At 39.3% G+C, this 14,108-nt stretch overlaps 1 protein-coding gene across 1 annotated transcript in view; it reads right to left on the reverse strand.

Moving 5' to 3' along the window:
* The window catches only part of USP33 (ubiquitin specific peptidase 33), a 97,562-nt gene that overhangs the window by 22,730 nt on the left and 60,724 nt on the right, over positions 1 to 14,108 (reverse strand). The window contains exons 12-19 of the mRNA XM_065409014.1: positions 11,508 to 11,620; positions 9,698 to 9,870; positions 9,508 to 9,602; positions 8,809 to 8,842; positions 6,421 to 6,466; positions 5,291 to 5,471; positions 3,298 to 3,424; positions 1,601 to 1,770 (exon numbers count right to left, since the gene is read on the reverse strand). Coding sequence (XP_065265086.1) covers positions 1,601 to 1,770; positions 3,298 to 3,424; positions 5,291 to 5,471; positions 6,421 to 6,466; positions 8,809 to 8,842; positions 9,508 to 9,602; positions 9,698 to 9,870; positions 11,508 to 11,620 — 939 coding nt within the window. The remainder of the gene's footprint in view (positions 1 to 1,600; positions 1,771 to 3,297; positions 3,425 to 5,290; positions 5,472 to 6,420; positions 6,467 to 8,808; positions 8,843 to 9,507; positions 9,603 to 9,697; positions 9,871 to 11,507; positions 11,621 to 14,108) is intronic.

A 14,108-nucleotide genomic window follows, 5' to 3' on the forward strand; every position in this document is an offset into this window, starting at 1 on the left:
TAAGAATGCTGGTTGTAAAATGTTGTTTTAAATGTTGGATTAAATTGTAACTTAAAATTGTTACTTAAGAGTTTCTGGATTACTCACGTAAAAGCCATTGATTGTGACTTACCAAATTCTATTCCACTCACTACTCAGTAAAGCTCATTTGTTGTCTTCAGGCTTTCTAGATAGCAACAATAGTCCACAAAGAGGCTTATGGATAATGAAAATTCAGGAAGAGGGGGAACAGAAGAAAGGCTATGGGGATTATGGACAATGAAGTTTCATTTGCTGTTGCTCCTACTACTGTGCGAACACTATGTACTATAAACAGCTATTGTACATATACAGCATCCAAGCCTCTCCCTGTGGGGAAAACTATCGAGGATGATGCATCTGTGGATGTAAGGGACAGCAGGTCTTGAACGCTGGTCCACAGGACTCTTTGACACTAGTAAGTTCCAACCTGCCACCTGTTGTCAGAAGAGGAGCCAAACTCTGATAGAAGACCCCAATCCTGGAAACTGATTGGTGGACCAACAGGGGTCCCAATTGGTTCACAGCTCCTATTTAAACCCAGCACAGCAACAGGAAATTGTCCATACAACTGCTTTCACCCTACTTAGGGCTGCTTCCTCAGCAATACCTGTTCATACTGCTGATCTCCTGGTAACCTGACCCTGCCTGCCTCGTGACACCTGACTCTCGATTTTGCTCTCTGGCTTGTGTCCGACTCTGACCTCTTGGTATCTGACCCAGCCTGACTCCTGACCCCTGATCCAACCACTAGATCAGACCATTTATGTCCTAATCTTGACAGTGGCATCTGTAGCAGCCCTGAGCAATGAGAAGGTCGTGCTATAGATCCATTGGGTTCTCGTAGGCTCAGGTTCTCCTACTGCACACATACACCCTACAAATGACCACAGGTACAGTATTTTCTCTTTTGCATGTGGTTACATGGGAGAGGGTGCTGGATACTGCATGGTGGTTGCTTAGAAAGTCAGATGCCCAAACAAGGGTGACATCACAAAACACAGTTTTCACTAATGTCTAGCAGAGGAAGGACAATTTATAACTTGTGTACAAAACATGCAAGAAAGTTTCCTTGATCATTATTGTTTTCATGTTGGATACCCTGTTGTGCCCTATCATATCTGGGTTCCTGGGATTGTTATCCTCAGTGTGTAGTTGTGACAAGGATTTATGTTACAAGGTGTTAGTCCAAACAGTTATTAGGGGAATATAACTACGTAATCAAAGGTATAAAACAACGGAAAATCTATATGAATGTTTTGAAAACGTGCAGACCATATTAGGGTGCTATGTAAAAACATGCACACTGAGGATAAATTATTATATACGCTCTTTGTGGAATTACACTCTGTGGTCAGATCTTGACTGTAAAACACTTAAAGTAGGTCCCTAACCAGAAATGATGACAAGATAATAAATAACCTTGGCTTCTGGGTAACTGATAAGAGTAAAGAATAAGAAACTGATTACATACAAGTTCCCGTATTTTAAAAAATTCCCTGCTGGCCAGTGAAATAAGTCTTCATCCTCAAAGGTAGATGTTCTGTTTTACTGGTACTTCATAAAACATTAGCAGTCTCACCTCCATGCATACAGAGGAAATCATTATTTGAAATAGGTCCTGGCTCAGCAAATGTCTTGAATTTATTCAGCCACTGTCGAGAAATATAGAACTGCAGGAGACTTGGTTCCATCATAGTCAACAGACTTGATACCCTCTGTCTCTCTCTTCGTACTTCTTCGTTGCTCTTCCTATTATATAAATAAAAAAAGCATTAAGCACAGGACGTATCCTTATGTGTGGTGCTGATTTACTCTGAACACTGGTTTGGAAACCAACTTTTTCCTTCACTGAATTTCTGGGTCATTACATTTAATACACTTAAAAACCCAATTAAAAATATCCCATTACTATACCATTAAATAATTTTAATTCACGTTAAAACAACCAATAGAAAAGACACCCATTTAAATAAAGGATTTGAATTTTAATGTGTACTACCAAGATATAAATATTCCACATGCTTGAGTTTGTATTCTAATTTTGAAGTATTTGCTCACAACAAGCACAGTGTTCTTTTTGACAATATGGTCTATTCCTAAAAGGAACATAGAAGCAGTCATTCTGGGTCAGACCAATGACCATATCTTGGCCAGCAGCCTGTATCTTGTGCTTCTGGCAAAGACAAAAATATTATCAGACTGTATCTACTCATCTGTGCAATTCTATTGTAACTTATTTCTGCTAGACTCAGTATTCAACTTCCAGTAGCAAACACACATCCTTTGTTAATTAAAACTAGATGTCAGTATAAAGAATGATTTGGCTTAAAAACAGAATAATTTAATAGTTGTAAAACAGTTGAAAGATAAGAGTCTAATTGCATGTACAGTTCCAAGTATAAAAGTGACAGAGATTGAAGATGGTAATAGCAGGTATCTCCTTTACGCTGTCTGAGTTTCAGGAAAAGACCAGGACACAGCAAAATAAGGACACAGTAAAACCCCTGTTGTTCCAGTTCCCAGCTGCTAAAGAGTTTCCTCAACTCCCTTTATAGCTCTAACAATCTCAGTCTGTGTGCAGAATCCTTCGTGTATGCATCCTCCTCTGAATAAAAATGAGGCAATCTTAATTGCCAGTTCTAAGACTCTTCAAGTTCTAGTAATCTCACTGAGTTTTCATTATCTTAAATCTGCAGAAATAATGTTCTGATCCACCTCTGTGGTTTTATTCTGAAGTTTTATAAGCATTTAAACATTCAAGCAATTTCACTTGTAACTGTTACATCAAAAAATAAATTGGTGGCAAAGCATTTTTATTAAATCAAAGCAAAGCATCTCTACTGTGGCATCTAGTGCTCCTCTCAATATCACATTAGAACAAGTCTTCTTGAAGCCTTTCCACTATGGTAGCTCTCCTGCATTACTGCCTTCTTCAGAAGAGCAGAGTCTCCTTTTTTCTTATACTGAAATTGCTATGCATTATTAATGTGTCTTCTGAGGGCTATTATAAAATAAAAGCATTTCTCCAGCATAGTTGATTCTGTGGTGACAAATACTTGACATTAGTTCTATCTGAACTACAGGGTCTCTTGCCAACAGCTGAGTGTCTGACTGACCCAACCTCCCATCCCCAATTCCAAATGTCTTACAAAATTTATTTAGCAACCTAATTTAAAAAGCTGGGTGCCAAATGGCCAACCGCTCACAAGTGATTCATTTATTTGAACAAGGTTTTACCGACACTGAACTTTCTCCTTCTTTTATTCACTTTCTTACCTGTAGAAGAGAACATAAGCTTCTGCATTCTGTACAGTGGATTCTGGTACTTCTGTGACACTCTGATCATCAAATTCATACCACAGATTATTTAAATTGTTTCGGCAATAAGCTATATAATGTCCACCTAGAGTAAGAAGGTATTAGAGACTGTACAGTGAAATGTGCGGCTATGAATAATATAGGGTTAACAGGTGAAGAATACAGAAAATTGTACATCTTTTCATCACATATGATTAATGGTATTAATGAAAGGGACTTTTACTATATAAATTTGATTTAAGTTCCTTATAAATCTAAGATCAGCTTTTTGTTCCATTCCCACCAGCTAAAGGCAGACATGGTTATGTTCTTTCAACATATGCTCTGCTCTCCAAGTGATCTTTAGTTTGATTGATTTCTGAGCAATATGAATACTCTGCTCTGGGTCATGATGTTCAAAAGAGTCCATTTAGTAAGTTATTTTAGTCAAAGGAACATCTCTGTCCAGATTTTCACGTTCTCTAAAAGCAGCCAGTGTACCTGCATGAAATAGGAACAATGTTCTACTGTTCAACATCTCAAGATTACTAATTTGTATCTTGGTTACTACTCACATTTAGGCTCAGGTTGTTTCTTAAAATACAGAGCACCTACAGTTGTGATAATCATATACCTGCCCTTGATCTGAAAGGGAGGCAGTATTTAGGGAAGAATAAGATGAAACAATTTGACCTAAACAATAAGGTCCTTGTCTTTGGGACCCACTACAGAATCTATTCTTGAGCTATTTTGACTCCCATTTCTGACTGAATGCACCCTAGTTTTTTCCTGGTCTCTGACTCTTGAGAATAACATGGAAACTAACTATAATAGAACCCCAGAGTTACAAACATCTTGGGAACTGAGATTTTTGTTCAGAGTTACGAACACAGTATGTTTGTTCTTTCAAAAGTTTACAAATGAACATTAACTCAGTAAAGTTTAAAAGCTGTATTATGCAGAAGAAAAATGCTGCTTTCCCTTTTTTTTTAGTAATTTATGTTTAACATGGTACTGTACTATATGTGTCTTTTTTTTTTTTTTTTGGTCTCTGCTGCGGCATGACTGTGTACAGTACTTCCAGTTCCAAATGAGATGTGTGGTTGACTGGTCAGTTCATAACTCTGGTATTCATAACTCTGAGGTTCTACTGTAGAAAAGAATGCTACGTCTCCTTGACTGATTTGGGCATCATTAGGAAGCACATTACAACCAGAGCTCTTGGATCTGCATTAGATGCCAATACATTTCAGGATAGAACTGAAAGCATTTACTGTTAAATCTATGTCTTAGATGTTCAGGGCCTTATGTGAGAAATTGCCTCTCTTCCCACACCATGTTGCCAGAGTTTATAACAGAGGCACTGGAACTCTTTCAGCCAAACAAGGAGGAACTACTGGCAGAATATTCTCCACAAGGGAAATTGGCAGTGCACTCCCCCTTGACAAATGAGAGTAAAAATCAGCTAATTTTCTGGACATGCCACAAAGTCCATCTTTTCACCACAGATCTTTGTGGACGGAGGAGCTTATTTTATTATTCACATTATATTTGCTTGTGGTGTCACTAGCTGGGATGAGCAGTACTTTATATTGCATCATTATTCGTACTGTGTACTTGAATTTATGTAGCAGACAACAGCAGGATGGTTAACTAGAGAGGTTTTTGTAAGTACTTTTTTTTAGTCATAAGATTGGTTGATTCATTCTTCTTCAAATTGTACAAAACTCCTAAATAACATTCCAAAATGTATGCCATAACTCACTTTAAAAAACAAATAATCAAACAGAACATGTACTAGCTTCTGGCTTCAATTTTGGAATTAATATTACTACCACCATTGTCCATATTTACCTTTCAGACCAGTAAATCTTAATGGTACCCTTAATCCCACATCTACTTACATAAAATGAAGTGTGCCATGAACATCTGTCACTATGTTTGCATTCTGAAACAACAAACCTATACTTACTGCTGGCAGTTCCATGGTGGCAGATGACAGACAAGAGATCATATGTCACAATCTGAGCTGGACTGTCCTTAGCAACGAAAGGTTGAAGATCAAGTCCTTCCAGGGGAAAGGATACATGGGTACCAATTTTTGTGGAAAACATGAGCTCATGTCTGAATCTTTTGAGATGAATGCACAATATCTGTAAGAAGGATTGACAGACTTAATTTAGAACTTAGAAACTATACTGCAGAGGCCCTTTAGATCGACTTACCGTGCGCGGTGAGTCGACTCCTGCCGCTCCTCCGTCGACTCCGCCTGCGCCTCTCGCGGCCGTGGTGTACAGGAGTCGACGGGAGAGCGCTTGGGGATCGATTTATCGCGTCTAGACTAGATGCGATAAATTGACCCCCCGCTAGATCGATCGCTGCCTGCCGATCCGGTGGGTATAGACATACCATTAGGGACTCCTATGGCCCCAGTACAAGCAGCTGGAATTAATTTCTTCTGCAGTCGGAGGCAGCTGATGGCAGCCTCAGGACCATCCACATTTATTTTAAATTAGTTGCATTTGGGATTTCCCCCCAAAAATCATCTTACTGATCCTGCAAAAATCCTAAGGCTAGCACTGAGCAGTTGCCAAAACCTAATGCTTCAATGAAGGACAAAGCTCTTCCCCAACAGCATTTAACTATTTGTGCAACGCTGTAACCAGGATCAAATTCCTTCACAATTCTTGCAGTCATCAGCTGATGCGCTGAAGCATAAGATTTGATTACCTTTAGCATGCATAGCTACAAACGTAACAAGTCAGAAACATTTCCAGCTCAGCTACAGTATTTAACTCTACGATCTCCAGCAGAAGTGAATTCCACAGGATGGCTACAGGACTGTAGGAAAAACATTTTTTTTCCCTTCTAACTTTACCTTTCATTTTAACTGTTGTTCACTTTCTTGTAAAGTACCTGACCAAATGTGACTAGATGCGAACCTTTTTTTCTTTCTTTTCTTTTTTTAGGAATGCAAGTATGCTGCTACATTTTAATTTTTTTAACATTCAAGACACAATCTACTTTCTATGCAACTCATTAACCTTGCCACATTCCCAATCATTCAGAAGAAACATTTTTAAAGGTGTGTGATTACAATACCTCAGGAAAGTTTTGCACTTTGCAGAATTTCACTCCATTTCTTAACCTAAGCAAAGAAGAAAAACATCATTTAGTTCTATAAATGTTTCACCTCCTGTGCCAACTCAGCAAAAACATGACGAAGAGTTGTGTGTTACATTAGTAAACCTGAAATATTTCTGGAATGCAGACTAGACTTACTGTAGCCAAAGTGATATGAATAATGAAATCTTGAAGCAGAGAAAATCTGTTCCACTGAAGAATTCAAAGCAGTAACTATGTACATGTCTACCAGTTCTATCTAGCCAATGGATTTTCTTAGTATGGGGGAAAAGATTTAGCATTTAAACTTTGTGAAAGCAAATTATGGCTGAATTGCAGTTTTTGCTAAATAAGTTCATTCTTCAAGAAAATTTAACTGCAGCAGAGTATCAATAAATAATTAGAATGGAGTGCTAATATGCACTCCATTTCCACTGAAGGCTATGAATATTCTTCAAGGTCCTCTGTATTTTACTGGCCCCATACTATATTTACTTAAATTGTACTATGATGCTTGTACAAGAAAACAGTGTTATATATAACAGCAACAACTGTTAAGAGTCTGACAGTGTTACGTTCCTTTATTTTGATAAAACATCATCACTTAGACTGCATTAACAATTAAGGATTTATCTTACAGTAATACAAAGGGTTGCTATACATTTAGATGAAATATTTCTTTATAATCCCTGTGATACTACACCCCAGGGGAGCGCCCTATAACCCTCATATTCTCCATTTGTATGTAATTGTGATATTGCATATAAAGCATGCCTTGTAAGGTATCATGGGAAAGGTTATGATCTGCTGAAACCCACTGTTCCATCTAAATATCTCTCTCATTAATGCATATGAAGTTATGAGAATTGTGTTGTACGATTGCCACTAAAATTTGCTGTGGGTTTGGGAAGCGCCCAGATACTAGCTCCCCAAAGACAATAACCAGGGAGATAACCAACGCCGAGGCGGGTGTTGAACAACCATTAACAGCCATTGTCCAGCAAGGGAGTTACAATGCAATGACTCACTTGCACAAGGCCACACCAGGGGAATTGCTCAACCTCACCTTGTGACTCAGCAATCCCCACCACACATGCCTGGACTTATGTTCTCCAAACACATTGACTAACGGTATAAAACAGAACACAGGGGCCCCATGCTTTGCCTTTTCTCCTCCGCCCACCTATGCTGCAAAGAACAAGGATGCTGAGAAGACTGATGATTTCAACAGAGGAGACTGGCCCAGGTTTAAGAGACAAACCTGTATATTAAGGACTAAGATCCAATGGGGTGAGAACACTGCTTGATCTAAATACTGTCTAGTGTGATAAGGGTTAAGGTTTAGACTGCGTGCTTATGTTTTATTTTATTTTGGTGACCACTGACTTTTTGCCTATCACTTATAATCTCTATTTTGTAATCAATACACTTGTTTTACTGTTTATCCAGTGAGTTTGCCTGAAGTGCTTGGTAAATCTGCTCAGGTTCACAAAGGCTGGTGTATGTCCACTTTCCATTCCAAGTGGTGAACCAATTAATAAACTTGCATTGCTCAAGAAAAGGTCTTGAACAGTGCAAGACGGTGTATTCCCGAAGTACAAAGCTGGGGGGGAGGATTTGGCTGGTGCCTTTCTCTGTGATATTCATGAGTGGCTCTGGGAGCATTCATGCAATCTAGCTGGGTGTGGGGCTCCATATGTGGTTGTGCTGAGTGATAACAGTGCCTGGAGGGGTTTGCTCCTTGTCACCGGCAAAACATTGTGAGAGACAGCCCAGGCTGGAGAGTTAAGGGGGCACAGTCGTCCCACAGTGCAGTCCCAGGCTGCACCCCGTGGATCCCGTCATAATCCCAATATGGTTGACTCATCCCTAAAGCACTTCCTGTCTGACACACTTTCATTGCTTCTAGACTTTTGACAGGTATTGTACAAGCTCATATAACAAAAAGCTGCTCATCAAAAAATGTCATTGTACCAAAAATACAGGATTCTCATCTATGAAAGTCACTGTATGTTGCATTTATTTCCACACATTCAACCTTTGCAGCAACAGTTAATGTGCTGATCAAGACCAAGGCCTGGTCCACACTAACCCCCCACTTCGGACTAAGGTACGCAAATTCAGCTACGTTAATAACGTAGCTGAATTCGAAGTACCTTAGTCCGAACTTACCGCGGGTCCAGACGCGGCAGGCAGGCTCCCCCGTCGATGCCGCGTACTCCTCTCGCCGAGCTGGAGTACCGGCGTCGACGGCGAGCACTTCCGGGATCGATCCCAGAAGACCGATTGCCTGCCGCCGAACCAGGAAGTAAGCGTAGACGTACCCCAAGGCTTCTCAAAGCAAACTTACGGTAAAAGATGACTTACTTTTTACACTTTTCACAACTGTACATGTTATCACCTGTAGATATTGTGGGGGGGAAAACACAACCATTATTCTCTAAACACAAGCAATTATTCTTCAAGGTATACACTATACTTTATTGATTATAATTGCAATTTACAATAGCTATTATACTTTTCTATTGCTTTGATTGTGTCATTGTAATTTCAGGGATAATTTATTTTTCAGGTTAAATGTTTTCAGTCAGTGTCTGAAGACTCTGGATTCCTATGGAGAAAGTTTAGTATTTCAATGAGCAAATGTATGATATGGTTTTCTTAGGGTTTATGCTCCCAAACATTAAAAATATATTCTGGATTATGTTGGGTTATTTAATCATTTTAAAATAAAAGGGAAGCAGTACACAGTTTAAAGGCAAGAAAAGGAGCAAATTCCCAAATTTAGACTGAAAATGTCCTGAACTCCATCTGATTTTATTTCATTAAGAGAAATTCAATTATTGGATATTTCCAAGAAAACTTATGTGAAAATTCTTGCTTCAAAATCCGTTTCAATAGTGGTTTATTAAAAAAAATAAAAAGGTGGATCCTATGACCAGGAATATTTTTTAAAGTCTGATGTGTGCTTTGGTTCAATTAAAAAAAAGCAAAATTAAAATACCTCATCTATTTACCTTGTTTTAAAAAGAAGGCACATTAGACATATTTTAAAAAGTGGCTTACCCTTGAGCTCATCTCTGGCGAAAAAGGCAGCAAGACAATCTTGTAAGGTTACTATTGGACCCCAAAACCAGCTAGGAACACATGAGACAACAAACCTGAAACATCATTGACAGAAAACACAACAAATGTTCTGCCAGTAGAGCAGAAACTGCAATTTTAAAATCTAAGCACTACAAACAGAATCACTTACCTTTTAAAGTACTCCACAAAAAATGCTATCCACCCCTGGGGAGCATATGCTTCACCACACGACCCTGCCTTGACTAGAGAAGTCTGATGACTTGCAGAATGCAGTTTGGCAAGGTCTTCCTTACCTGGAATAGGCAATGACAGATCCTGAAAAGTCTCCAGGGTAACAGATACCTATGCAAAAAATAAAGTAGGGAGGAAAATTAGGCTTTTGTTAAAAGAAATAGGCAATTAATTCTAATTTTGTCAAATACACCACAGTGTTTTGTAACTTTATTTTATGATCTTGAGAAGTTTGATCAAAAGAGTGACTGCTAACTAAAGATTCAGTGTTTTATTCCTAAAATTCCACTAGATGGCAATCTCTCAATTATCAATTAAATGGATTTGGGTCATAAAACCAGTCTTTTGAAGAACATTGCACCAGGTGATACTTTTATAGCTAAAGAAGTAACAATGGCTCTTTTATAAACCCCAGCTGGTTTATTCCATGGTAGTGGTGACGTTAGCAGTACAGAGCTTTTCACAGATGGCTCATGGGTGCTAGTTCTACCAAACGTTATTCAAATTATTTTGATGGTGTTTTACTTAGAAACAACCCTCCCCCTCCAAATAAGAATGAGCACTTCTGACTTTTGGGGCTATTTTTAAAGGAAACTGAAGTGGTTTGTTATAATAACTTAGAAGTAAATATTTGCTAAAAATCATTTTTAGAAGTTTTTTTAATTACCTGCTACTATTTAAGTGGCACTATGAACAAATGGGACTTACTTTCTTCAGTGGGGGCTGCCATTTTTACTAAAGAACATCACACTTTCCAGCAGGAAGCTGAGCTTCATAAGCCATACTAGGACTTCAAACCACTTTGAAAAATCAAATTTTAAATGTTTTTAATGAGACCTGAATTTTCTCAGCCCAAACTTGCACGATGAGGCTCTTGAAACAGTATGACTAGCTACTCTTTTCTATATTCCAGATAATTAAAAACACTTAATGACTGCCTTTTCTAATCCGATGTAATAGTTAGACTGTTTTATATTACAAGGCAGTTTTCCTTGAGGAAGCTGTGCGTGTTAGGAAGCCAGGCTAACCATGATTGGATTTTCTGCTAAATGAAGTTGTAGACATAGAAGATTCCTCCTCCATATTGGGTTCCATTCTTCTGCCATGAACTGCTTTTCATGGGCAAAGGATTTCTCCTCCCCCAACACAGCCTTTATTCTTATTTAAAAACAGAAGAATTGAAAAGAGGCACCTCATAGCTTAATGTAAAAATAACTGAATGAGCAGTTCTGAATGATATTAGCAATCTGTGACCAACAGCATGTAGACACCACAGTCCTTGGTTAACCATAATACCATAGGAAAAGGAACTGTGGCCTTCACCTGAACACACACCTTGCTGTGTGTCTAAGCAAGGTAACAGAGCTGTTCAGCTAGTTTATAACCAATAACTGGAACTTCCTGGACAGTGGAAGGGAAGAGGAAGAAAAAGAAAATGTTGCTGCACTTGGGGGAAAAAAAACTTGGTTGCAAACTAACACCCACAATTTTGTTGAGTTTCAGTTGGACTTATGCTCTTTCTATTCCCAAATGAGAGGCAAGAGTTTATATTAAAGAAGGGTTGCAACAGTTACTATTAGGGACTGAGAAATTAAATTGAGGAGACATAACAGCTGCAGAACTCAGAAAGGGGCCAAATCCCAAGAGAAAGATTACACATGTAAAGGTAAAATGACTGAAATTAACTATGTATATTTTAATATAAAAATGAACACCACATTCATGTTAGAACATCTTCCTACACTCACCCTATCACAAGTCAGGCACTGCACTGAGCTTATGATGGTCCCATCAAATATGTCAGATATGACACTCCTGTATTTCTTGTGTTTCTTCTTTTTTGGAGAAGATACAGTTGGAACTAATATAAAAAGACAAAAATAAAAATGGTTAAAGAGGATTCATGAACAGTGTGTAACCTTTGATTCTGCTTTGCCTGAATCCATTTTTAAAATGACATGATTAAATGAGTATGTGCCACCTCTTTTCAGGATTGAGATAAAGGAACTAATTCCCTTTCCCCATTATCTCATCCCCTACGGAACCAGGCAGCCAAATTACTAGCAGCTATGGCTGAATTAGTACATCTCCTAGGCTCAATTGTTCCTGTAGGTTCCTAGAGTAGAATGAAGGTAGACAAACATGCTTGATCCTTCTTTCTTTCCTAGTGGAATTTTCAAGGCTAGCATTTAAGTTAAGTAAAACTCAGACATTTAGAGGGGCAATCTTAGAATCCTTGGTGTATAGCTCTCAGATTAAGGCCCGTTTTAAGCATACTCTCACTCAGAGTATAAAGTTCATACATCGGAGAACATATGCTAGCCTCATTTGACCATAACAGTTTTGCAGGGAGTCTTCAACATATCTTGGTTGAAGGACTCAACTGGTTTAGACTCGAAATGCTGAGGCACTGATTATGGTGGGCCAAAGTGGGACGAGTCTCAGTGATAGATACAGAATTTAAAAAGCAGACTGATTGAAAACAAGAAAACCTGCCCCCTGCTGAGACTGCCTAAGTGGAGCAGTCTCTAAAGCTCTCAGAGGGATTTTCCCCAATTGATCTGGAAATCAAGTATAAATAATTTCAAATTCTGATCTGTATTAGATGAGTAATACCTGTTTCTCTGGAGTACAAAAAACCCTCAGAAACAGTGTCCTGGCCCCCCTACATTAGAGAATAAAACCTAGAAGCATCATATGAGATATAGACTGCAAATGCTCTTGCAGTACCTACCCAACAGACTAAGGTCCCCAAAACTCCTCCTGTAGGAATCTTGGCAGTGGACCTGCTGATTTGCTAGTTGCCAATACAAATAAGGAGCAGCAAAGTGTGGAGCCAATAACAATGAAAAGGGAAACAAACAGTTCCAAACAGACCTCCCTCCTCCCCCCCCCCAGGGATGCAACTCCCCAAAGGCTGCCTCATAGACAAAAGAAGTCCATAAACCAACTGGATGGCCCCTAAGCAAATACCTTTGAGTGCCTGCTGTCTCATGTAACTAAAATTGCCTCCCTGACTCATTTCTAGTTGAAACAGGCTTGGAGAAGGGAAGAGTTTGGATCTGAAGAGAGAATACTGGCAGGAAGAAAAGTCAGCAAGCAAGAAAGCTCACTAGCAAGTCCTCTTTTCATGTGGCACTTTAGATGTGCATTATGCAGGGACCCACGAGTTATGCAGCAATGCCCCACTTCCTGACCCCAGTAAAGTATCCTTCAGTCATGTATTTTGATATTAAACTGTTTTAGAACACCTCACATGTTCAATTTGCCAGAGATTTCCATACTGAAAATGCATGACAGATGTAGTTGGGGGGGGGGGGGGGGAAGGTGTTGGTTTCTGGGTAGAGGACAGTTTGGCCTCATGAGAGTCAGGAAGGCACAGGAGATAGTTTTGCTTTTGGCAACTAGGAGGGAGTTGAGACTTTTGGTACAGGGCAGGGAACAGATCTCTATTGTTTCCACTCTGAACAAAGATGGAGGTAACTTTACATCCGAGTGAGGAAGGATGAATTTCTCATTCCCCAGCCCAGCAAACCTTGACACTAGCCTCACTGCAATCTGCCCCATATCTTCCACTACACACAATTATGGCATTAGACTGATATTTCAGGAAAGCTAACCAGGAGTGATACAATGTTGCCATTTAAATGATTCTTGTTAGACTTCAGTGCTGACACACCATCAACATGAAGGGGTCAGTTAACATCTCTTTGAGAGCTGTGGTCTTTGTCTGTTTGCCAAATATAGCAGGCATCACTGTATGAAGGTTTTCTTCACAACCATAAATAAATAAATCTAACAATTATTCATGAATGCTCAGATTTTGAAGCACAATTATGCAGCAAACTCAAAAACTCAAACAAACTCATTTACACCAATGAATTATCACACTACAGAGTATTGCACATTGGCAACAATCCCAAAAGGGGGATGCAGGCAACCCCTCTGGGCCATGTCTGAAACACCACTGTTGTCCAGATCCTCAGCAAAGGAAAGGGAGTATAATGAAGCAGAGTACCAGAGTGGCTTTCCATTGAAATTGCTCAGACTCCTGCTGATGGCTGGAGAGAGGCCAGCTATTAGGCTGATCACCTCTTCCACAGATGAGGGAACAGCAAGCCTGTCAGAGTGGGAAATTTCTGGAAGTTTAGTTGAGACCACGATCAACTTCCTAATGCTTTGAGTAGGCTGCCTGTAATCCGAGCATGCTCAGGGTCCCTGGAAGTTAAAGCTGTGACAGATGGTGGGGAGAAGATCTGCTAGAATGGGACTTCAGATCACATCTCTGCCAAGCTGTTCATAGGTTCATCCAGATGAAAGAAAGGGATCAGGTACCTGAAGAAGTGGAG

The sequence above is a fragment of the Emys orbicularis genome, chromosome 8 (genome assembly GCF_028017835.1).
Source record: "Emys orbicularis isolate rEmyOrb1 chromosome 8, rEmyOrb1.hap1, whole genome shotgun sequence".
Lineage (NCBI taxonomy): Eukaryota > Metazoa > Chordata > Testudines > Emydidae > Emys > Emys orbicularis.